The 23,323-nt window shown below is 44.2% G+C and overlaps 1 protein-coding gene across 1 annotated transcript in view; it reads right to left on the bottom strand.

Moving 5' to 3' along the window:
- The window catches only part of LOC141055956 (uncharacterized), a 180,068-nt gene extending 162,208 nt beyond the window's left edge, over positions 1-17,860 (bottom strand). The window contains exons 1-8 of the mRNA XM_073552652.1: positions 17,791-17,860; positions 8,648-8,787; positions 8,339-8,518; positions 7,940-8,063; positions 7,759-7,856; positions 7,471-7,561; positions 6,658-6,710; positions 5,638-6,525 (exon numbers count right to left, since the gene is read on the bottom strand). Coding sequence (XP_073408753.1) covers positions 5,638-6,525; positions 6,658-6,710; positions 7,471-7,561; positions 7,759-7,856; positions 7,940-8,063; positions 8,339-8,518; positions 8,648-8,725 — 1,512 coding nt within the window. The 5' untranslated portion in view covers positions 8,726-8,787; positions 17,791-17,860. The remainder of the gene's footprint in view (positions 1-5,637; positions 6,526-6,657; positions 6,711-7,470; positions 7,562-7,758; positions 7,857-7,939; positions 8,064-8,338; positions 8,519-8,647; positions 8,788-17,790) is intronic.
- Between the last annotated feature and the right edge of the window lie 5,463 nt (positions 17,861-23,323).

Below are 23,323 nucleotides of genomic sequence, written 5' to 3'. Positions count from 1 at the left end.
AGACTTCCTGAGTCGCAGGCACCTAAGACAGGGGGAATGGTCCCTAAACCCCCAAGTTTTCCAACAAATAGTTCAGGCTTGGGGCAAACCGGAAATAGACCTGTTCGCCACCTCACGCAACAGAAGGGTCAGGAAGTTCTGCTCACTGAATCCAAAAGAAAATCCCTTTGCAGTAATGCCCTACAAATACCCTGGAAGTTCTCCCTGGCCTATACGTTCCCCCCCGATAACAATGATCCCCGTAGTAGTCCGGAAAATCAGGGAGGATCGAGCGAGAATAATTCTTATAGCTCCGTTTTGGCCGAGGAGACCTTGGTTCTCCCTTTTGGGACTCATGTCAGTAACAGATCCATGGATCTTACCAGAGGTTCCAGACCTACTCTCCCAGGGACCAGTGGTCCACACTCAGGTGGAGGGCTTCCATCTGGAAGCCTGGATTTTGAAAGGGCACTACTGAGTCGCCAGGGATTCTCACCAGGGTTAGTCTCCACCCTGTTGAAAAGTAGGAAACCTATAACATCCCAAATCTATGGTAGAACGTGGAAAAAGTTCTTCGACTTCCTGGGGGAACCTTTAGGGGATGTAGCGCCAGTGGAAGCCATCCTAGAATTCCTTCAGTCGGGGCTGCAACTCGGGTTAACCACTAACACCCTCAAAGTCCAAGTCTCAGCTCTGGGGGCCCTATATAACTGCAACCTAGCAGCCCGGTCCATAATGGGTGTCCCGGTTCATAAAGTCCTGTGGCAGATTGAGGCCGGTTATTATCCCAAAGATACCACCCTGGGACCTGAATCTAGTCTTGGAGGCTTTAACCAAAGATCCCTTCGAACATTACAAGAACTGTCACCAAAACTGCTCACACTTAAAACTGTATTATTGGTAGCCTTAACATTGGCCCATAGAGTGAGCGACCTACAAGCTCTATCTACATGCCCTCCATATACGCAGGTCTTGGATGACAGAGTGGTTCTACGACCAGACCCGGCCTATCTCCCCAAGGTGGTCCAAAAGTTTCATAGGACTCAAGAGATCTCCTTGCCATCTTTCTGTAATAATCCTAGAAACCCTGGGGAGCAAAAGTTCCATACATTGGACGTAAAGAGAGCCATATTACAATATATGTCAATAACTAATCAGTGGAGGAAAGATCAGTACCTGTTTGTAGCTTTTCAGGGTAGTAGAAAAGGGTACGGGGTAGCCAAAAGTAACATTGCCAGATGGATCAGGGAGGCCATTATGTTATCCTACTCTGCAAGTGGCGCTCTGGTTCCAGAAGGCATCAAGGCTCACTCCACCCGAGCCGTAGCTACCTCCTGGGCAGAGAAGGCTGAGGTATCGATTGAGCAGATTTGTAAAGCCGCTACTTGGTCCTCACCTTCGACCTTTTTTAAGCACTACCGACTTGATCTATCTTCCTCTACTGACCTAACCTTTGGCAGAAGGGTGCTGCAAGCGGTGGTCCCTCCCTAAGGTGTCTTATTCTACAAAAGTTTCATGTGTGCCGTCATGGGAGACGGGAAAACACCAAGGTTACTTACCGGTAGATGGTTTTTCCGGAGCCCATGACGGCACCTGTATATTCCCCCCCTTATCACTCCTTTGGTGTGCACTATAGTTTGGGTGTTTTTTTTTAGTAAGATATAATGTGGTGATAGTTTTACCATGGTTACTAATCCGGCGGGCCTCTCATGCTCTGTAAACCAACTGAAGCAAGGGAGAGGTACTGCCCCTTTTATCTTCAGTAGGGTTCCTGTCCTGGCTGGGCGGATCCCCTCTCTCATGTGTGCCATCATGGGCTCCGGAAAAACCGGCTACCGGTAAGTAACCTTGGTGTATTCCATACTTATTACCAATATAATACCATTGCTTAAAACTTGGAAACATTTTATATTATTGTTTTCGAGACAAAACCATTCAGTGCAAATGGACGCTTTTCCCAAATCACTGTGTGCTACTCAGACTTTACCAATACTTTTAAGAAATCGATATTTGGGGACAGGAATGAAAAAAACAAAAACATTTAATTTGTTTGAATTAAAACAATCCAAGATGTTGGGGTGAATGGGGTGGGGGGCTAAGTCTACCAGATGTTAATTTATATCGATTAGTGATCAATTTTAGATATGTCACAATTTGCTTACGTATATTACCTCATATTGCAAGCACTTATATAAAGTCCCAATTATTTCCTTGTTTATTGGTAGAAAATCTCATTTGCGAGATACAGAATTCCCACAAAGAATCCAGGAAGACACTATTTTGAGGTCTACCATTACTTCTGGGGAGGAAAGTGAGAAAGATGTGTAAATTAGACAGTCAAATCTTTGGTTCACTGATTGGTTGGCTGTAAATTAGTTTGTTTTTTTAAGGACGTTCACCTTTTATATTTAAAATCCTCAGATCACAGTTCTCATTTATCTTTAGATTAAGTAGACCAAATTTATTCTATTCTCCCATTTGAAACAACTTGTAAGAAATTCCCAGGGTTTTGTAAAAGACAAATCACATTTTTCTACACTTGTATTTTTTTTTTTTTTTATCAAGTATTTTATCCAAACTGAAGAAAGAGTTTTGGAAGGCCCCTATGTTTATTTTACTGAAAATTTAGAGTTCTGGTTTCTTCAATCAGCTCCTTAAATTGAGGTTTAGATATATAAAGAACTGTTAATATTTTTGTAATGCGGGTGGGTGTGGACCCACTGCACCACAAGCTGGGTTTACCCTTGAGGGATGTAACTAAGTGACAGTCTAATATTTACTAGAGCCACTGATGGTGAGGATAGGCTTGGCTGCAGGTAGTCACCAGGTACCAATCCAGGGCAATCCCCAAGTCTTCAGCAGCTTACCATAGGATCCGAGGTAGGGATACAAGTTACAGGAGGATGAAGGTAAAGACGTGGTCAAACAATCTGAGGTCAGGGCAGGCAGCCCTGGTTCAAAATACATAGCCCAGGTCAGCACCAGAGAGGTCAGACAGGACAGATAAACAAGCCGGGTCCATGAAAGGAGGGACAGAAAAAACATGCTCCAATAGGATCTAAAGACAAGCAAATAGGAACCTACGTTCAGGCAAGGAGCATTAGGAGGTGCTGCCTAATAAACCTTGTGCTGCCTAGGAATAAGCTGGGAAAGCCATACTCTGCAGGACACAAGTGGTTAAATTCCTGCAATGTCTGGCCTTACCACCCTATAACCAGGCTGAGACTCACCAGCAGCAGTAGGATATAGCAGAGCTGGAAATGCTGCAAGAGGCAGCTCAGAGAGATGACCCGATACTGGCAGGAGCAGAACGGTGACCACTGTGAGTAGGGCGGTGCAAATCGTCTGCGTGACAATTTGTATATGGTATTTGTTGTCCCTTTTAAACATTTAATAAAAAAAAAGATAAAAAATATATATTGGAAAAATAAACATTTGGTATTGCTGAGTTCATAAAAGAGGAGTATGAAAATATAAACTCAATTGACCTGATCAATAAAAACCGTAAAGAGCAAAAGTAAAAGAATACAGTGGAATTAAGATTTTTTTTTTAGCCATTGCAACTTCACAAAAAAATGCTATAAAAAGTGATTAAAACGTTACATCTAACCGAAATGGGGTCAATAAAAATGTCCATTCGCCATGGTATAGAACAAGCATCATACAGTTCAGTCCACTAAAACAACAAAAATGCTATGGGTCTTAGAAAATGGCAACATAAGCAAATTGTTTTCAACACAAATAAAACAAATATTCAAGTTTGGTAACACCATAATCAGATTGACAATGGCATTTTTTCAAATCATTTCGGAAGTTCACTTTTACACTTCAATGAATGCCATTAAGACAATCCTGCAAAAAAAAAAAAAAAAAAAACATTGTGTAATTGTATTTTTTCCTGCAGTTTCACAGAATTTGGAATTTTTTTCATTTTCCAGTTTATCACATGGTAAAATGGATGGTGCTGTTTAAAAGTATAACTCACCCTGCAAAAAACAAGACTTGTTGGCAGGAAAATAAAAAAGTTATGGATTTAGAAAGTCAGCCAGAGAAAAGCGAAAATGTAAACAAAACAAAAACGTATCGACCCATTCCGAAATGGGGCGTAAATTTATGCTGATGTCGGACTCCCACCCTTTGATGTGGGCTCCGGCGGTGAACCCACATCTTTCCTGGGACATGTTTTTAAACAGCCAACATGTGCCCGGAATAGCCGCGGGTCGAATCGCAATCCACCTGCGGCTATTAACTTGTTTAAATGCCACTGTCAAACTGACAGCTGCATTTAACTTGCACTTCTGGCTATCGGGCCGTAAATCCGCCCACCGGTAACCCTCATCCCATGATCGCAGGTCACCGGTGGGTTGGCATGACTACCAGAGGTTACCTGGAGACCTCTATGGTTGTCAGTGCCAGATTGCTAAGAGCACCGCACTGTTGTCGGCGCTCATAGCAAATAAGGTATTCTGTTACATACTGGCGATCTGGTCATCGCCTGCATGTACCAGCGCCGATCAGGTTATGGCAGCTTCTAGTCTCCCATGAAGACTATTGAAGTATGCCAAAATTTAAAAAAAAAAAAAAAAAAAGTTCTTAAAAATATAAAAAAAAAAAATATAAAAGTTCAAATCACCCCCCTTTCGTCCCATTCAAAATAAAATAAAAAATGAAACACACACATATTTGGCATCGATCGCTAAACAGTGTAGCGAGAAAAAAAGTCAACACACCAGAATTACATATTTTTGGTTGCTGCGACATTGCATTAAAATGCAATAACGGGCGATCAAAAGATCATATATATTCCAAAATGGAATCAATAAAAATGTCAGCTCAGTGCACAAAAAGTAAGCCCTCACCCAACCCGAGATCACAAAAAATGGAGACACTACGGGTATCAGAAAATGGCGCAATTTTTTTTTTTTAAATAAAGTTTGGAATGTTTTCACCCCTTAGATAAAAAAAAAAAACTAGACATTTTTGTTGATGTACTCGTAATGACCTGGAGAATCATAATGTCAGCTCAGTTTTAGCATTTATTGAACCTAATAAAAAAGCCAAAACAAAAAAACAAGTGTGGGATTGCGCTTTTTTTGCAATTTCACCGCAATTACATTTTTTTTCTCGTTTTCCAGTACATATGTTAAAACCAATGGTGTCGTTTTAAAGTACAACTCGTCCTGCAAAAAACAAGCCCTCACATGGCCATATTGACGGAAAAAAAAAAAAAGTTATGGCTCAAGAAAGAACTTCTTTCGAAGAAGGTGAGCAAAAAATGAAAACGCAAAAAAGAAAAAAGCTCCGGTCATGAAGGGGTTGAAGTAAAAAGCAACAAACACTGCGATAGGCTGAAAAAAATCAGCAATTTTTTGAACATTAATTGAAAAGAACTCTACAAAGAGCTGTGAACCTAAATTAGAAAACTTTAATAAATAATGGTTAAACAACCTTGTAATATAACAGCACACACACATAAAACAAATTGTAAAGAAGTATTATTCTTCCAGAATAAATTGAATAGTTTAGTTTATTAGCTTTAGGGAGGGATTTGTGCATAAGATTTCTCACATTCTTGAAATGATGGCGTTTTCCACTTGAGATCTTTGATGTACAATTAGATCTCAGTTGTGGTTGAAGCTGTTTCCACATGAACTATACAAAAAAAGGTATCTTCCCTCTGTGATTCCTCTGATGTTTATTAAGATGTGATTTTTGAGAATAAGATTTACCACATTCAGAACATGAATATGGCTTCTCCCCTGTGTGAATTCTTTGATGTATAGCAAGATTTGATTTCTGTGTAAAATATTTCCCACATTCTGAACAAGAATACGGCTTCACTCCTGTGTGACTTCTCTGATGCGTAATCAAAACCGATTTTCGATTAAAAAATTTCCCACACTCAGAACATGAAAATGGCTTCTCCCCTGTGTGACCTCGCTGATGTGTTTCAAAATGTGATTTCTTGGTAAAACATTTGCCACATTCTAAGCATGAAAATGGCTTCTCTCCTGTGTGACTTCTCTGATGCATAACCAAAACTGACTTCTGGTTAAATACCTTCCCGCATTCAGAACATGAAAATGGCTTCTCCCCTGTATGAATTCTTTGATGCTCAACAAGATATGATTTCCTATTAAAACATTTTCCACATTCCGAACATGAATATGGCTTTTCCAGTGTGTGACTTCGCTGATGTTTAACAAAATCGGATTCATGGTTGAAGCATTTCTCACATTCTGAACACGAATATGGCTTCTCCGCTAAGTGAATTCGCTGATGTGTAACAAGATTGGATTCACGGTTGAAGCATTTCCCACATTCTGAACACGAATATGGCTTCTCCGCTAAGTGAATTCGCTGATGTGTAACAACATTGGATTCGTGGTCGAAGTATTTCCCACATTCTGAACATGAATATGGCTTCTCCGCAGCGTGAACTCGCTGATGAGTGTCAGAATCGGATTCATGGTTGAAGCATTTCTCACATTCCAAACTTGAACATGGCTTAATATTTGTATGAGCTCTGTGATTTTGCTTTTCAATCTGCAATGAATCAGAAGATAATACCAATTGGAAAGGATCAGACAATAGGTCTTTGATATGAAGAGCTGATAGTATATATGGGATAATGGCGTGCTCATCATATGTATCACGTGTGATTGCATGACCACCTGCCTTGAAATCGGAAGATATTTGATGTCCTTCTGGGCTCCAAGTATAGTTATCTCCTAAGAATAAAAACCCAATTTTATTATTTTTGAATTTTATTACTTTGAAATTATACAGGTTTCTTTTTAACTAACAAACATAGATGTTTTTTTTACTTAGATTGAAACTCATTAAGATGCCAAATTAAACACGTCAACACTCTCTTTCTAGAAAATTGCTCATTAGCGAATCATAAAGTCACTTTTAGATTAATGTTATTAAAGTGGGGTGTCTCGGTTTCAATAACAACCCCCCCCCCCAAAATTCTAGGCTGAAGACAGATAACATACCATAAGGTATGCCCTTCAGGGTACATACACAGTCAGAAAGTGCTACAGTACAAAAGATAATAAATGCAAGGTATATACAATCCCCTATGATCTAAATGTTACTGACTTATACCAATGTAATAAATGCATCATAGTAAAACATGATAGTAAATATCAGAAGACCCTAAAATAGATTGTCAAAAACATAACAGACAATGCAGATCCATGAGTATGGAACACGAAGATAGATACAGTGGCACATATAATGTAAAATCTCATCAGTTCATAGGGAACCACACCCAGGGCCCTCAGCATCACCTCACTCCTACCTCCGCCAGCCGCGACCCTGGGATCATGCTCAACCGCGGCCGGTAAGGTATATTCGAGTTACAAGATGCACCCCCATTTTCCCCAAAAAAATTTTGAGGGAAAAGTGCATCTTATGTATACCGTATATTGCAGATTACAAGAAGAATCTGTGACTTCTCTGCAGTTAGTGATTACTACTCACCTGGGTGGTTATCTATAGGAATCTCCTCTTTACACCACTCATCGCCCCTCACATATGACTCTGTAGTTTTAATATGGGTCAGATCTTCACCCTGAAACAAATATTGTAAAAGTCAATGACAGATGGAAAAGTCACATCTATGATCAGCTGTAATCCGCCATCTCCACCGTTCTCATTACACAAGTATAAAACATATAATACTGGTGGATAAAACAAGACTGAGCACAAGACCTTCACAGCCATTTACACATCATAAGGGAGATCTCATGACACCTTCTCTCCATCTACCTGATGATCGTGAGGAACATTGGGATCTTCTTGCCCACAGTCCTGTGGAAGAAGAGGACGGGGACATCTCTCTGGTGTTCTCCTCTTACTGGATAGATCTGGAGGAAACACATACAGGGACTGAATTCATTCTTTACATAAAGATAATTATAGGCCATGTGTATTTAGTCCTGTCCATTACCTGGTGATGTGAGGGGCTGGGGAACCTCCATCATGACGTCTTTGTAAGGATCTTTGTGTCCTTCTAAATACTCCCACTCCTCCATGGAGAAATAGACAGCAACATCCTGACATCTTATAGGAACCTGACACATACAATACATAGTAACATAGTTATTAAAGTTGAAGGAAGACTAAGTCCATCTAGGTCAACCCATATCCTATCCTGCCCTAACATGTTGATCCAGAGGAAGGCAAAAAAATCCCATGTGGCAAACAGTAAGCTCCAAATTGGGGAAAAAGGTTCCTTCCCGACTCCACATACGGCAATCAGACTAGCTCCCTGGATCAATGACACTGTCATCCCCTGATCCCTTCATAGCGTTACTGTATAATATCCCGGTATTCCAAGCAGTGTCACCTCTCCAGTCAGCAGCTCAATCATCTTGTAGGTGAGTTCTATGATCTTCTGGACATTAATGTTCTCATGTATCAGGGGGTGAGGTGGAGGTTCTCTGATTGGGCTCAGTGGTCTTCCCCATCCCTCAGACACAGGGTCCTGACAGCGCTCACTAGAGGTCTTCTTCACTACTGTGTAATCCTGGTTATGGAGAGACACATGAATAACTCTCACTACAGACATTTCCAGAGTCCTCACCTCTCCAGTTCTGTCCATCTGTTATTCCCATAGATAAGAATGATGTAATGTGATGTCATCAGAATCTCTCACCTCTCCAGTAAGCCGGAAGAGGATCTCTAGGGTGAGGTGTAATATCCTCTCCACCATCTTGTCCCTGTCCATATCCATCTTTGATAGGAAGCTGTCTTATACAGAAGAAATTCACAGAGAGGATTCAATACTATAGGGACCTGATTGGTAAGAAAATGATCAGATATGTAAAATTATTCTAATATGGAACTTAAAATGATATCAATGAAAATGTCAGGTCATCACGTAAAAAACAAAAACAAGGCAGCACACTGCAGCGCTATAGCATGTAAAAATAAAACATGAAAATTGAATTGCATTACTGCATTAGAAATATGAAAAATTGAGAATGCTTAGCGCGTAAATTGGCCAATTCATGTGTACCTGGTAGCCATGGTAAGGCGATTCTCGTATACCAGGACCTAACAATGCCAATCCTCTCTTAGGCCAGGATCACACAAGCGAAAAACTCGGACGAGTCTCACATCTTAATACCCGGCACTGCCGCCGGCACTCAGGAGCGGAGCGTGCGGCTGCATGTATTTCTATGCAGCCACACGCTCTGCTCCTGAGTAACGGGTATTAACCACTTCCCGATCACCGATGGTAGATAAACGTCAGCGCTTGCTGGGCTTTGTGCAGCGCCGACGTTTATCTACGGTCAGCGGTTTTATGCCCACCGGGACCCCCACATATCTTATAACGTGGGGATTCCGGTGCACGAAGCTTCCTGTGACCCCCGACCTCATCGAGACCTGATTGGTTCAGGTCCTGATGACGGCAGTGTCACAGCAGCCAATGAGAGAGATCACTGGAAAGTTTGTGGCCAGTCAGCGATCTTGTCAGAAAAAAATATAAAAATATACTTGGTCTTGTAAATCGGTTTCTAGGAACCTTCCACGACAGCATAGGAGGTTGTCTACACGGCCTAATGGGGGACAGGAAGCACAGAGAGGTTAATAGACCCTCCCACCCGCTGATTGCCAGTTACTTATAATGAATCCCATAGCACCGGTTATCTTTAAGCTCCCCGAATTTAAACTAAGGAACACAGGGAGGGAAATTAGCACTGTCGTGGAAGGTTCCCTGAAACCGAATTACCGGTAAGACTAATTCTATTTTCTCTAGACACCTTCCACGACAGCATAGGAGGAATACCAACCTATTTTGTAGCTAGGGTGGGACGACGGCCTGGAGAACCTTCCGGTCGAAGGCTAGGTCCCTGCTAGACAGCAGGTCCAGCCTATAGTGTTTTGTAAAGGTATGGATGGAAGACCATGTAGCGGCCTTACAAATCTGCTCCGTAGATGCGCCAGCTCTTTCTGCCCAGGAGGTTGAGGTAGATCTTGTAGAATGAGCTCTACCACCCTCCGGAGGGGTCATATTTTGAATTAGGTATGATTCAGATATAGCTCTCCTGATCCACCCTGCGATGGTACTCCGCCACCTTCCTACCTTTATTTCGCCCTGAAGGGTTAATAAATAGGTTTGAGTCGATTCTCCATGATTTTGACTGTTCCAAGTAGTATAGGATTGTTCGGCGAACATAGAGTGTATAAAATTCTCTTTCCCCTGCATTTCTTGGATTTTGTCAGAAGGAGGGAAGCACTATTTCTTGTGAGTGGTGGAAATCCGAAACAACCTTGGGTAGGAAGGTTGGATCAAGTCGCAGTACTAGGCAGTCATCTCTGATTGTAAAGTAAGGCTCTCTTATGGATAGAGCCTGTAGCTCCCTCACTCATCTCGCTGTAGTAATGGCTACTAAAAAGGCTGCTTTAAAGGAAAGAAGCTGAGTAGTACACGCAGACAGAGGCTCGAATGGGGGTTGCGTGAGGCCCTTAAGTACGATATTTAAGTCCCATGGGGGAATTGTAGGCTGTCTCCTACGACATTTCCTGAGGGCTGACACCATGAATCTTTTAACCCAACGGTCGTTGGCTAAGTCGCAGTCAAAGACGGAACTAAGGGCCGAGTACTGAACCTTTAAGGTACTAGGTTTCAGGCCTAGCTCTAGTCCTCTCTGTAGAAAATCTAAAATTTGAGATATATTGGGGTGAAAAGGGTCTGGTGGGTTAGGCATGCAACAGGAAGAAAATTTCTTCCATATTTTATTATATATTGCATTGGTGACTGGTTTCCTGGACATCTGTAGAGTGGTTTTCTCTGTCCGACAGCCCCTTGGCACGTAGTACCTGGGCTTCAGAAGCCAGGCAGCTAACTTCAGTCTTCTGGTATCTGGGTGACATATAGGTCCCTGGGATAGAAGATCTATGGAAGGTAGCTGTATTGGACCGTCCACCCGGAGATTGATTAATAGACTGTACTAGCTTCTTTTCGGCCACATTGGCGACACCAGGATGGTAGGAAAGCAATCCTCCCTGATTTTTTGAAGGGTCCTGGCTAGCATTGGGATTGAGGGGAGGGGAATGCATACGCTAGTTGAAAGTTCGATTGCTAAGCAAATGCGTCTACCCCTCCGGAATTGTCCCTTGAATTTAGGAAGAAGTAATTGCTGAGCTGTCAATTCTGAGCCGATGCGAACAGGTCGATGTCTGGTAGACCCCATCTGGATACTAGCATACTAGCATAGCAAAAACATTCCGGTTCAGACTTCATTCCGCCGGGCATATGTCCCGCCAGCTCAGAAAATCTGCCTGCAGGTTGGAGGATCCCTTCAGATGAATAGCCGTCAAAGATAGGAGATGTTTCTCAGCCCAGCAAAATATTCGGGTTGACATACTCCTTAGATTGTCGAACTTCATGCTCCCCTGATGTTTGAGGTGAGCCACCGTGGTGACATTGTCAGAGTACACTCTGACATGATGGCCCGTAATCACTCTGCTTGCTGCCAAATATGTTTCTTCTACCGCCTTTAGTTCTCTGACATTGGATGATCTGGATGATCAGGAAGCCATTCTTGGACTGCAGAGACCCTGAAAAGGGGTGTGCAGCACTATACCCCCCCCAAGCTCTCTGGCGTGCGTCTGTGGTTACTGTGATTAGGGGTGACTGAGGCCAGGCAACCCCTTCTGGAGATTCCTGGGATTTAACCACCATGCTATAAATTGGGACCTATTAGCGGAATTGCTGTTTTTACTGATTCCATTTTGAACTTTCGGTATGTGACATGCCAGTTGAGGCCTTTCAGGTTTATAATTATACGTGCATCTCCAGAAGGTTTCTTTACTATAAAGAGTCTGTAGTAGGGACCCTTCCCCCACTCCTGACTTGGTACTGGGGAGATTACGTTCGACCCTGAAGACCTGATATTAACCCCTTCATGACCCAGCCTATTTTGACCTTAATGACCAGGCCATTTTTTGCAATTCTGATCAGTGTCCCTTTATGAGGTAATAACTCAGGAATGTTTCAACGCATCCTAGCGATTCTGAGATTGTTTTTTCGTGACATATTGAGCTTCATGTTAGTGGTAAATTTAGGTCACTAATTTTTGCGTTTATTTGTGAATAAAATGGAAATTTGGAGAAAATTTTTAAGATTTGACAATTTTCAAATTTTGAATTTTTATTTTGTTAAACTAGAGAGTTATGTGACACAAAATAGTTAATAAATAACATTTCCCACATGTCTACTTTACATCAGCACAATTTTGGAAACAAATTTTTTTTTGTTAGGAAGTTATAAGGGTTAAAAGTTGACCAGCGATTTCTTATTTTTACAACAAAATTTACAAAACCATTTTTTTAGGGACCACCTCACATTTGAAGTCACTTTGAGGGGTCTATATGGCAGAAAATACTCAAAAGTGACACCATTCTAAAAACTGCACCCCTCAAGGTGCTCAAAACCACAATCAAGAAGTTTATCAACCCTTCAGGTGCTTCACAGGAACTAAAGCAACGTGGAAGGAAAAAATGGACATTTTAATTTTTCCAACAAAAATGTTCTTTTAGCATCAATTTTTTTCATTTTCACATGGGCAACAGGATAAAATGGATCCTAAAATTTGTTGGGCAATTTCTCCTGAGTACACCGATACCTCATATGTGGTCATAAACCACTGTTTGGGCGCACGGCAGGGCTCAGAAGGGAAGGAGCACCATTTGACTTTTTAAATTGAAAATATGCTGGAATATTTATCAGTTGCCATGTCGTGTTTGGAGAGTCCCTGATGTGCCTAACCATTGGAGCTCCCCCACAAGTGACCCCATTTTGGAAACTAGACCCCCCAAGGAACTTATCTAGATGCATAGTGAGCACTTTGAGCACCCACGTGCGTCACAGAAGTTTATAACGCTGAGCCGTGAAAATAAAAATATTTTTTTTCCCCTCGAAAAAAATATTTTTTTAGCCCGCTATTTATTATTTTCACAATGGTAACAGAAGAAATTGGACCCCTAACGTTGTTGTCCAGTTTGTCCTGAGTACGCTGGTACCCCATATGTGGGGGGAACCACTGTTCGGGCACACGTCGGGGCTCGGAAGGGAAGTAGTGATGTTTTGAAATGCCGACTTTGATGGAATGGTCTGCGGGCGTCATGTATGTTTGCAGAGCCCCTGTGTGCCTAAACAGTGGAAACCCCCCACAAGTGACCCCATTTTGGAAACTAGACCCCCCCAAGGAACTTATCTAGATGTGTGGTGAGTAGAGTTGAGCGAAACAGGTTGGCCAGATTCCAGGGCTTTGGAGTCGGAGTCGTGGAGTCGGTGCTCATTTTGGTGGAGTCGGAGTCGGTATAAAATGGACCGACTCCTAAAATATATAATAAATTGGGTACAGTAGTTCAATGCAGAATGTGCTGAATATTTTTTCATAGGAATTTGGGAAAGTTATGAAATGTCCTATAAATGGCTGTTCTATTCCTGATCTAAGGCTACATTCACACACAGCGTTTTTACTGCGTTTTTTGTGGATACGTTTTTCAGCTGCAAAAGCCGATCAGATTTTTAAAAAACCGCATCACCTGAAAGGTTTCTGAGCTCATAGATAATGTTTTCAATAGCAAAAGCAGATTAGAAATCTGCTCTGTCTCCATATCTTATCTGTACCAAAAAGAATGAAAGCCGGGTAGCACACAGACTAACACTTCCTGCCTGGCAAAGGAGGAGGAAAGAGCGTCTCAAACATCAACAAGATATTTTGTAAGTGACAAAGTTACTGTAACAATGACAGCAGATATGTCTAAAAGACAGCTCATACAGCTTGTTGTGAAGGACAGTGTACCATTAACATTATTTGCACGACCAGCTTTTACAGCTCTTAATGGAGAAATGGCCCCCAAACTTGATGTTTCTCTGGAAAGAGAAAGTATTAGAAAATTAGTGATTGAAGAAGCCCTTAAACAAAAGGAAGATCTTAAAAAGACTCTCAAAAGACGCTTCATGTTTCTTAAAATGGATGCCTGCACACATCACAGAGTGAACTATTTTTGCATCAATGTTTGATATGTTTGTGACAACAAAAATTGTTACCAACACACTGGCAGTAAAAGATACTAAAGCTCATCACAGCAGCCAGTTTCTCCAGGCCTTAGTGGAAAAAGTTCTGCAAGATTATGAACTCAAAAAAGAACATGTCCTTTCTATTGTAACGGACAATGCTTCAAACATGATAAGTACAATTACACTGATGAATGAGAGTAATGAACAACAGCTAGAGGAACATTTAGGATTCAGTATGTTTGAGATGGAAGGCCACAGTGCTATTCATGTAACTGAGGAACAAACAGATATTACAACACAAGAACAGCAAAATTATACTGTAGAAATAGATGATCTTGTTGAAGCTACTTCAAAACACTTTCCTATTCATCACATGCGCAGTGTTGTGCACACGCTGCAGCTGGCAATAAGAGATAGTCTGCAAGAGGGACATGCTGGAAATCTGATTGGAAAAGTGAGGAAATTGGTTATTGCCGCCAGAACCCCTAAAACTGATTCCATCTTGAAGAGAAGTGCTGGAAAAGGGCAATTGTTGATCAACTAAAACCGTTTCTTATAGATATGGCGAACCCTCAGGTAACCCTAAATGAAGGTCAATGGACACAGGTGGCTGAATTGAAGGAATTGCTTAATCACCCATTTACTGTGACTAAAAAATTACAAGCTGAGGATTTAACTCCTGGCATTTTCATGAGGGAGTGGAAGAACTTGCTATTTTGTTGTTTAATCGCAGATGGCATTTCTGCTTCAATGAAACGGAGAGAGACACAGCTATTGGAAAATAAAATTTTTCTGGCAGCTGTTTATGTGGACCCAAGTCATCGTATATTGCTTGATGATCAACAGCTTACTGAAGGAAAAGAAGCTCTAACTGAGGTAGCAGTTAGGAAGAGTGGCCTACAGGAGGACTGCCAGGCGCAAGAGGACTCGGGTCCTGACAGTGCTACTGCTGCCATATCTTCATCCTCATCAGATGAGGAGTTTGACTTTGACAAGTATTTGGATGACATGGAGCAGGCAAAGCCTTGCTGCAAGGAAAAAGATTTCACTCTGTCTCCTATAGCAAGCAGATTGACCATATTTCAGCAAAATGTTTCACTTGCTCTCAAAGAAATAGAAAAACTGACTGTGCATGAGGCAATTCCTTCACACCCGGAAATTGTTAGAGATGTTGCTCATGTGGTTACGGCTTTGCCTCCAACCCAAGTTACTGTAGAGAGGTTGTTCTCTAGCCTTAAAATTATTAGGCCAGATTTGAGGTCATCTATGAAGGAGGATCTGATGGAGGCAATTTTATTTCTGAGAACAAATTCATAGACTGCACAAATGTTAGTTAGTATGTTTTTGTTGAAAACTGTTTTTTGCCACTTACATAGTTTATTACATAGTGTTATATATATATATATATATATATATATACACACACACACACACAAATATATATATATATATATATATATATATATAGTGTAGTATTTGTATATATATATATATATATATATATATATATATATATATACACATGTAATCGATATTACATAGTGTATTACACATTTACAATTTATTACAGTTTTTTGTGTTCTAAAGTTGTATTCCAATAAATATTATGTTCTATCTAAATATCTTGATTATTGTATCATAGAAATGATTAAATGTCTGATGTTAACATTGTACTACAATACATTTTTCACTTAAATATAGGCAATATATGTGGGAGTCGGAGTCGTGGAGTCGGAGTCGGTGTAAGGGAAATTGAGGAGTCGGAGTCGCAGGTTTGGCTTACCGACTCCACAGCCCTGTCAGATTCATAAGTCGCCGAGTTATGGCAAAGTCGGGTTTCACCGACCGGAACCCGACCACAGCGTGAAGTCGGCCATGCGGTTGGCAAAACGAGCGCCAAAGTCGGATTTCCCAGAATGCTTGAACGTGACTTTTTTCAGCCACTAAGCAAGGATGTACACTGTGGGCAACGAGATGACGTGCAGCGGCGAGAGAGAGATTTTGCGCACTTTAAAAAAAAAAAGCGGTCCGGCATGTAGGTGTGTTTACTGTCCTCCACTCCCTGCCGACTTTGCTTCCCCATTGACTTGCATTGGGGTTCGTGTTTCAGTCGGACCTTCGACTTTTCCCGATAGTCGGCCGATTTCGTTCGACTCGACTTTTGAGAAAGTCGGGTTTCATGAAACCCGACTCGACCCTAAAAAAGGCAAAGTCGCTCATCTCTAGTGGTGAGCACTTTGAACCCCCAAGTGCTTCACAGAAGTTTATAACGCAGAGCTGTGAAAATAAAAAATCATTTTTTTTTCCTCAAAAAATGATTTTTAGCCCACAATTTTTTGTTTTCACAAAAGTTGTTGTCCAGTTTGCTCTGAGTACGCTCATACCCCATATGTTGGGGTAAACCACTGTTTGGGCACACGTCGGGGCTCGGAATGAGGGAGCACTGTTTGACTTTTTGAATGCAAAATTGGCTGCAATAAATGGTGGCGCCATGTCGCGTTTGGAGACCCCGTGATGTGCCTAAACAGTGGAAACCCTCCAATTCTAATTCCAACCCTAACTCCAACACACACCTAACCCTAATCCCAACCCAAATTTTAGCCTCAATCCTAACCCTAACTGTAGCCTAACACTAGCCCTAACTTTAACCTAACAGTGACCCTAAGTATATCACTAGCCCTAACTTGCCGTATCTGCTTTTTCTCTAGTCACCTTCCACGACAGCATAGGAGGTTGTCTCCACGCCCTAATGGGGACAGGAAGCACAAAGAGGTTAAAAGACCCTCCATTTGCCAGTGTTTTTCCTGTCCCCCATGGGGCATGGAGAGGTTAAGGGGTATGCTGCGTGGCTGGTTACTGCAGTGATACCTTTAAACAGATAGCCAGGCAGTGGCGGTCAAGCCTTCCCTCCTCCGCAGAAAGCTGCTCCTGTCTCCCAACTTGCAGTAGATTAAAGGACCGTTCCTGGACCTCCCGCGCCTCCGGGGGTAGAGCGGGCCAGTGACCCCCTCGCCGGAGGCCTCCTGCAAGCCCTCCGGTCTTCCTCCTCCTGCGCACGTTGTTCGGTGTCCCAGAAGTGATGTCGACACGCGTGTCACTTCCGGGCTGTGCGTTCCACGGTGGAGCGCGGATCACTGGTCTCTCGCTGCCACACGGCAGCGATGCGCGCTGGTCAGCGGGAGACCAGCTTTCAAAAAATGGCCCAGGCCGATCGAGCACGATCAGCGATCCCCGTCACACACAGCTTTTTGTGTTCATGCTGTTATCAGTGCTGAATTATTGTGTCTGAGTCGATCGAGCTGTGTGAGGCCTTGTTTTCTACATGAAAAATCAAAAAACTGTCACATCCACACATGAACTAGATGTATACAGGGGCCTACCTAGAGTCAACAGCTCATATACAAGCAAACAAACCGTGCCTGCCAGGCTAAGCATGACTTGGCCAATTTATGCGCTAAGCATTCTCAGTTTTTCATATTTCTAGTGCAGTAATGAATTTCAATTTTCATGTTTCATTTTACGTGCTATGGCGCTGCAGCGTGCTGCCTTGTGTGATTGTAGAGTTGGCGACTCTAGGTAGGCCCCTGCTCACACCTAATTCATGCTTGGATGTGACAGTTTTTTGATTTTTCATGTAAAAAACAAGGCCTCACACAGCTCTATCCACTCAGACACAATAATTCCCCACTGATAACAGCATGAACACAAAAAGCTAAAACAGCCTTTAAACTGCATATATGAGAAAGAAAACAAAAATGTACCTGGTCAGGAACAGGTTAAACTGGGGTCAAAAATAATAATGAAGAAGACCCCAAATAACGGGGCTCCAGCACCTACCTCCACCTGCAGAGCCGCACTCCACATATATGGCTGCTCTGTGCGCACAGGACCTGGGATGAGGTCACAGGAGGGGAGGAGTCAGGGGTCACATGATCAGGGCCTCAGTGTATGCAGGACTCTGCTGTGCTGGTTGTCATGGTGCTGGATGAGGGGAAGTTTCTGTGTGGGGGGTCAGGAGGGGTTTACAGGGGGGATGTAGCAGAGCCGTGTGTGTATGAGGTGTACGGAGCGGAGCCGCGTGTGTACGAGGTGTACGGAGCGGAGCCGTGTGTGTACGAGGTGTACGGAGCAGAGCTGTGTGTGTACGAGGTGTACGGAGCGGAGCCGTGTGTGTACGAGGTGTACGGAGCGGAGCCGTGTGTGTACGAGGTGTACGGAGAGGAGCCGTGTGTGTACGAGGTGTACGGAGCGGAGCCGTGTGTGTACGAGGTGTACGGAGCGGAGCCGTGTGTGAATGAGGTGTACGGAGCGGAGCCGTGTGTGTACGAGGTGTACGGAGCGGAGCCGTGTGTGTACGAGGTGTACGGAGCGGAGCCGTGTGTGTACGAGGTGTACGGAGCGGAGCCGTGTGTGTACGAGGTGTACGGAGAGGAGCCGTGTGTGTACGAGGTGTACGGAGCGGAGCCGTGTGTGTACGAGGTGTACGGAGCGGAGCCGTGTGTGAATGAGGTGTACGGAGCGGAGCCGTGTGTGTACGAGGTGTACGGAGCGGAGCCGTGTGTGTACGAGGTGTACGGAGAGGAGCCGTGTGTGTACGAGGTGTACGGAGCGGAGCCGTGTGTGTACGAGGTGTACGGAGCGGAGCCGTGTGTGAATGAGGTGTACGGAGCGGAGCCGTGTGTGTACGAGGTGTACGGAGCGGAGCCGTGTGTGTACGAGGTGTACGGAGCGGAGCCGTGTGTGTACGAGGTGTACGGAGCGGAGCCGCGTGTGTACGAGGTGTACGGAGCGGAGCCGCGTGTGGACGAGGTGTACGGAGCGGAGCCGCGTGTGGACGAGGTGTACGGAGCGGAGCCGCGTGTGGACGAGGTGTACGGAGCGGAGCCGCGTGTGGACGAGGTGTACGGAGCGGAGCCGCGTGTGGACGAGGTGTACGGAGCGGAGCCGCGTGTGGACGAGGTGTACGGAGCGGAGCCGCGTGTGGACGAGGTGTACGGAGCGGAGCCGCGTGTGTACGAGGTGTACGGAGCGGAGCCGCGTGTGTACGAGGTGTACGGAGCGGAGCCGCGTGTGTACGAGGTGTACGGAGCGGAGCCGCGTGTGTACGAGGTGTACGGAGCGGAGCCGCGTGTGTACGAGGTGTACGGAGCGGAGCCGCGTGTGTACGAGGTGTACGGAGCGGAGCCGCGTGTGTACGAGGTGTACGGAGCGGAGCCGCGTGTGTACGAGGTGTACGGAGCGGAGCCGCGTGTGTACGAGATGTGCGGAGCGGAGCCGCGTGTGTACGAGGTGTACGGAGCGGAGCCGCGTGTGTACGAGGTGTACGGAGCGGAGCCGCGTGTGTACGAGGTGTACGGAGCGGAGCCGCGTGTGTACGAGGTGTACGGAGCGGAGCCGCGTGTGTACGAGGTGTACGGAGCGGAGCCGCGTGTGTACGAGGTGTACGGAGCGGAGCCGCGTGTGTACGAGGTGTACGGAGCAGAGCCGCGTGTGTACGAGGTGTACGGAGCAGAGCCGCGTGTGTACGAGGTGTACGGAGCAGAGCCGCGTGTGTACGAGGTGTACGGAGCAGAGCCGCGTGTGTACGAGGTGTACGGAGCAGAGCCGTGTGTGTACGAGGTGTACGGAGCAGAGCCGTGTGTGTACGAGGTGTACGGAGCAGAGCCGTGTGTGTACGAGGTGTACGGAGCGGAGCCGCGTGTGTACGAAGCAAAGCCGCGTGTGTACGAGGCAGAGCCGCGTGTGTATGAGGTGTACGGAGCAGAGCCGCGTGTGTACAAGGTGTACGGAGCGGAGCCGTGTGTGTACAAGGTGTACGGAGAGGAGCCGTGTGTGTACAAGGTGTACGGAGAGGAGCCGTGTGTGTACAAGGTGTACGGAGAGGAGCCGTGTGTGTACGAGGTGTACGGAGCGGAGCCGCGTGTGTACGAGGTGTATGGAGCGGAACCAGGTGTGTACGAGGTGTACGGAGCAGAGCAGCGTGTGTACGAGGTGTACGGAGCAGAGCCGTGTGTGTACGAGATGTACGGCGCGGAGCCGTGTGTGTACGAGGTGTATGGAGCGGAGCCGGGGGTGTACGAGATGTACGGCGTGGAGCCGTGTGTGTACGGAGCAGAGTGTAGTGCCAGAGCTACAATGGATGGTTTATACTCATGTGTGTGAATGGCTCAGTCGCAGTCCAGACCTAAATCCCATTGAGAATCTGTGACAAGACTAATACATTTCTGATCACAGACGCCTCCATTCAAGAGAGTGTGTGCAGCAAAGAAGGGGCAAAATGTCACTTGTAGATGTGCAAAGCTGGTAGAGATCACAAAAGACTTGCAGCAGTAATTGCAATGAAAAGCGGTTCTACAAAGTATTGACTTAGGGAGCTGAATACAAATGCATGTTGCAATTTTCAGATTTATAACTTTTTATAATATATATATATACACCCCATATATCATTTCCTTTCCACTTCACAAATACTTTTATTGGGATTTTATGTGATACCAACACAAATGCATTGAAGTTTGTAGGGGTAGGTAACGTTTAGAAATGTGGAAATGTTCGGGAGTTTCAAGGCATTAAATATCTAGATATAGTTCAATATTGTGCACACGCTTTAGTCAGGTGGGAAACAATGCTGCGGAGAAGTGAAGAGCCTATTTTTATCAATTAACAAAATGCAAAGTGACTGAATAAAAGAGAAATTTCATCCCTATAAGGCTACGTGCACACGCTGTGGAATGCTCTGCGGATTTGGCCGCGCGGATTTTGTAAAATCCGCAGGTAAATCTGCCGGTCAAAAGACCTACGGTTTTACCTGCGGATTAGCCTGCGGTTTTGCCCTGAGGTTTATCATCTCTACAATGGAGGAGATGGTAAACCGCAGCGGAATCCGCAGAAAGAATTGACATGTCAATTCTTTATGCGGTTTAGAAACCGCAGCAAATCCGCACGGAAAATTCCGCACCGTCTGCACTGCGGTTTTTGATATCCATAGGATATTATGGTGCTGTACACCGCAGCAGAATCCGCAGCGTGTGCACACACCCTATAATAATGTTATTTCTATAGCGCTGACATATTCCGCAGCACTTTACATTTCAGAGGGGATTTGTACAGACGATAGACATTACAGCATGACAATAATCACATAGATCATAACAGATACCAAGAGGAATGAGGGCCCTGCTCGCAAGCTTACAGTCTATGAGGAAAGAGGTAGACACCAAAGGTGGGTGGTAACAGTTGCCCTGATTGCTTGGACCAGCCATAATGTTAAGTGTGTAACAGTACAGACACAGAGGGCTAATGGATGCATAAAGCATGTGGGAACATGGTGTGGGGAACCTGGTTATGGTAAAACTTTTGGCTGTGCCACACAGGGATAGATTAGGTTAATGTGTTGAGGCGATAGGCCAGTCTGAATAAATGTGTTTTCAGGGCACGCTTACAATTGTGGGGATTGGGGACTAATCGTATTGACCTGGGAAGTGCATTCCAAAGAATTGGCGCAGCACGTGTAAAGTCTTGGAGACGGGAGTGGGAGGTTCTGACTATTGAGCATGCTAACCTCAGGTCATCAGCAGAACGGAGGGCACGGGTAGGATGGTATACTGAAACAAGGGAGGAGATGTAAGGTGGTGCTGAGCCATGGAGGGCTTTGTGGGTGAGGGTAATAAGTTTGTACTGGATTCTGGAGTGGATGGGTAGCCAGTGTAATGACTGGCACAAGGTAGAGGCATCGGTGTAATGATTGGTGAGGAATATGATCCTGGCTGCAGCATTCAAGACAGATTGGAGAGGGGAGAGTTTGGTAAGAGGGAGACCGATTAGAAAAGAGTTACAATAGTCCAGACGAGAATGAATAAGAGAAACAGTAAGAGTTTTTGCAGAGTCAAAAGTAAGAAAAGGTCGAATTCTAGAAATGTTTTTGAGGTGCAGATGACAAGAGGGAGCCAGTGATCGAATGTTTGAATGTTTCGAAATATTTGGTGACCGCCCTTCGAATTCATCAGTTTTCTAGCTACATCTGCACACAGGTTTTAAGGGAACTCAGCAGAGAGGACCATTTTAGTGTTTCCTTATGAAGGCCTCTTCCTCGAGTTGCCCATGTGGTCCCCAGACCAATCTATGGTTATTGTTGTGTCCAAGACCAAATCTAGACTTATTGCTGAAGAGGGCAGATCTCCATCCATCCTCCATTGCCTTGTGTTTTCTTTATATATATATTTTTTAAATTTATTTTCACTTTATAAATTACAACAATAAAACAGAATTAACATACAGTGGGGAAAAAAAGTATTTAGTCAGTCAGCAATAGTGCAAGTTCCACCACTTAAAAAGATGAGAGGCGTCTGTAATTTACATCATAGGTAGACCTCAACTATGGGAGACAAACTGAGAAAAAAAAAATCCAGAAAATCACATTGTCTGTTTTTTTTTCATTTTATTTGCATATTATGGTGGAAAATAAGTATTTGGTCAGAAACAAGCAATCAAGATTTCTGGCTCTCACAGACCTGTAACTTCTTCTTTAAGAGTCTCCTCTTTCCTCCACTCATTACCTGTAGTAATGGCACCTGTTTAAACTTGTTATCAGTATAAAAAGACACCTGTGCACACCCTCAAACAGTCTGACTCCAAACTCCACAATGGTGAAGACCAAAGAGCTGTCAAAGGACACCAGAAACCAAATTGTAGCCCTGCACCAGGCTGGGAAGACTGAATCTGCAATAGCCAACCAGCTTGGAGTGAAGAAATCAACTGTGGGAGCAATAATTAGAAAATGGAAGACATACAAGACCACTGATAATCTCCCTCGATCTGGTGCTCCACGCAAAATCCCACCCCGTGGGGTCAGAATGATCACAAGAACGGTGAGCAAAAATCCCAGAACCACGCGGGGGGACCTAGTGAATGAACTGCAGAGAGCTGGGACCAATGTAACAAGGCCTACCATAAGTAACACACTACGCCACCATGGACTCAGATCCTGCAGTGCCAGACGTGTCCCACTGCTTAAGCCTGTACATGTCTGGGCCCGTCTGAAGTTTGCTAGAGAGCATTTGGATGATCCAGAGGAGTTTTGGGAGAATGTCCTATGGTCTGATGAAACCAAACTGGAACTGTTTGGTAGAAACACAACTTGTCGTGTTTGGAGGAAAAAGAATACTGAGTTGCATCCATCAAACACCATACCTACTGTAAAGCATGGTGGTGGAAACATCATGCTTTGGGGCTGTTTCTCTGCAAAGGGGCCAGGACGACTGATCCGGGTACATGAAAGAATGAATGGGGCCATGT

This window comes from Dendrobates tinctorius, unplaced genomic scaffold (assembly GCF_039654945.1).
Source record: "Dendrobates tinctorius isolate UK_male_01 unplaced genomic scaffold, ASM3965494v1 ptg000192l, whole genome shotgun sequence".
NCBI lineage: Eukaryota > Metazoa > Chordata > Amphibia > Anura > Dendrobatidae > Dendrobates > Dendrobates tinctorius.
Note: the sequence above shows the minus strand (reverse complement) of the source record. Positions and strands in the feature narration are given on the sequence as shown.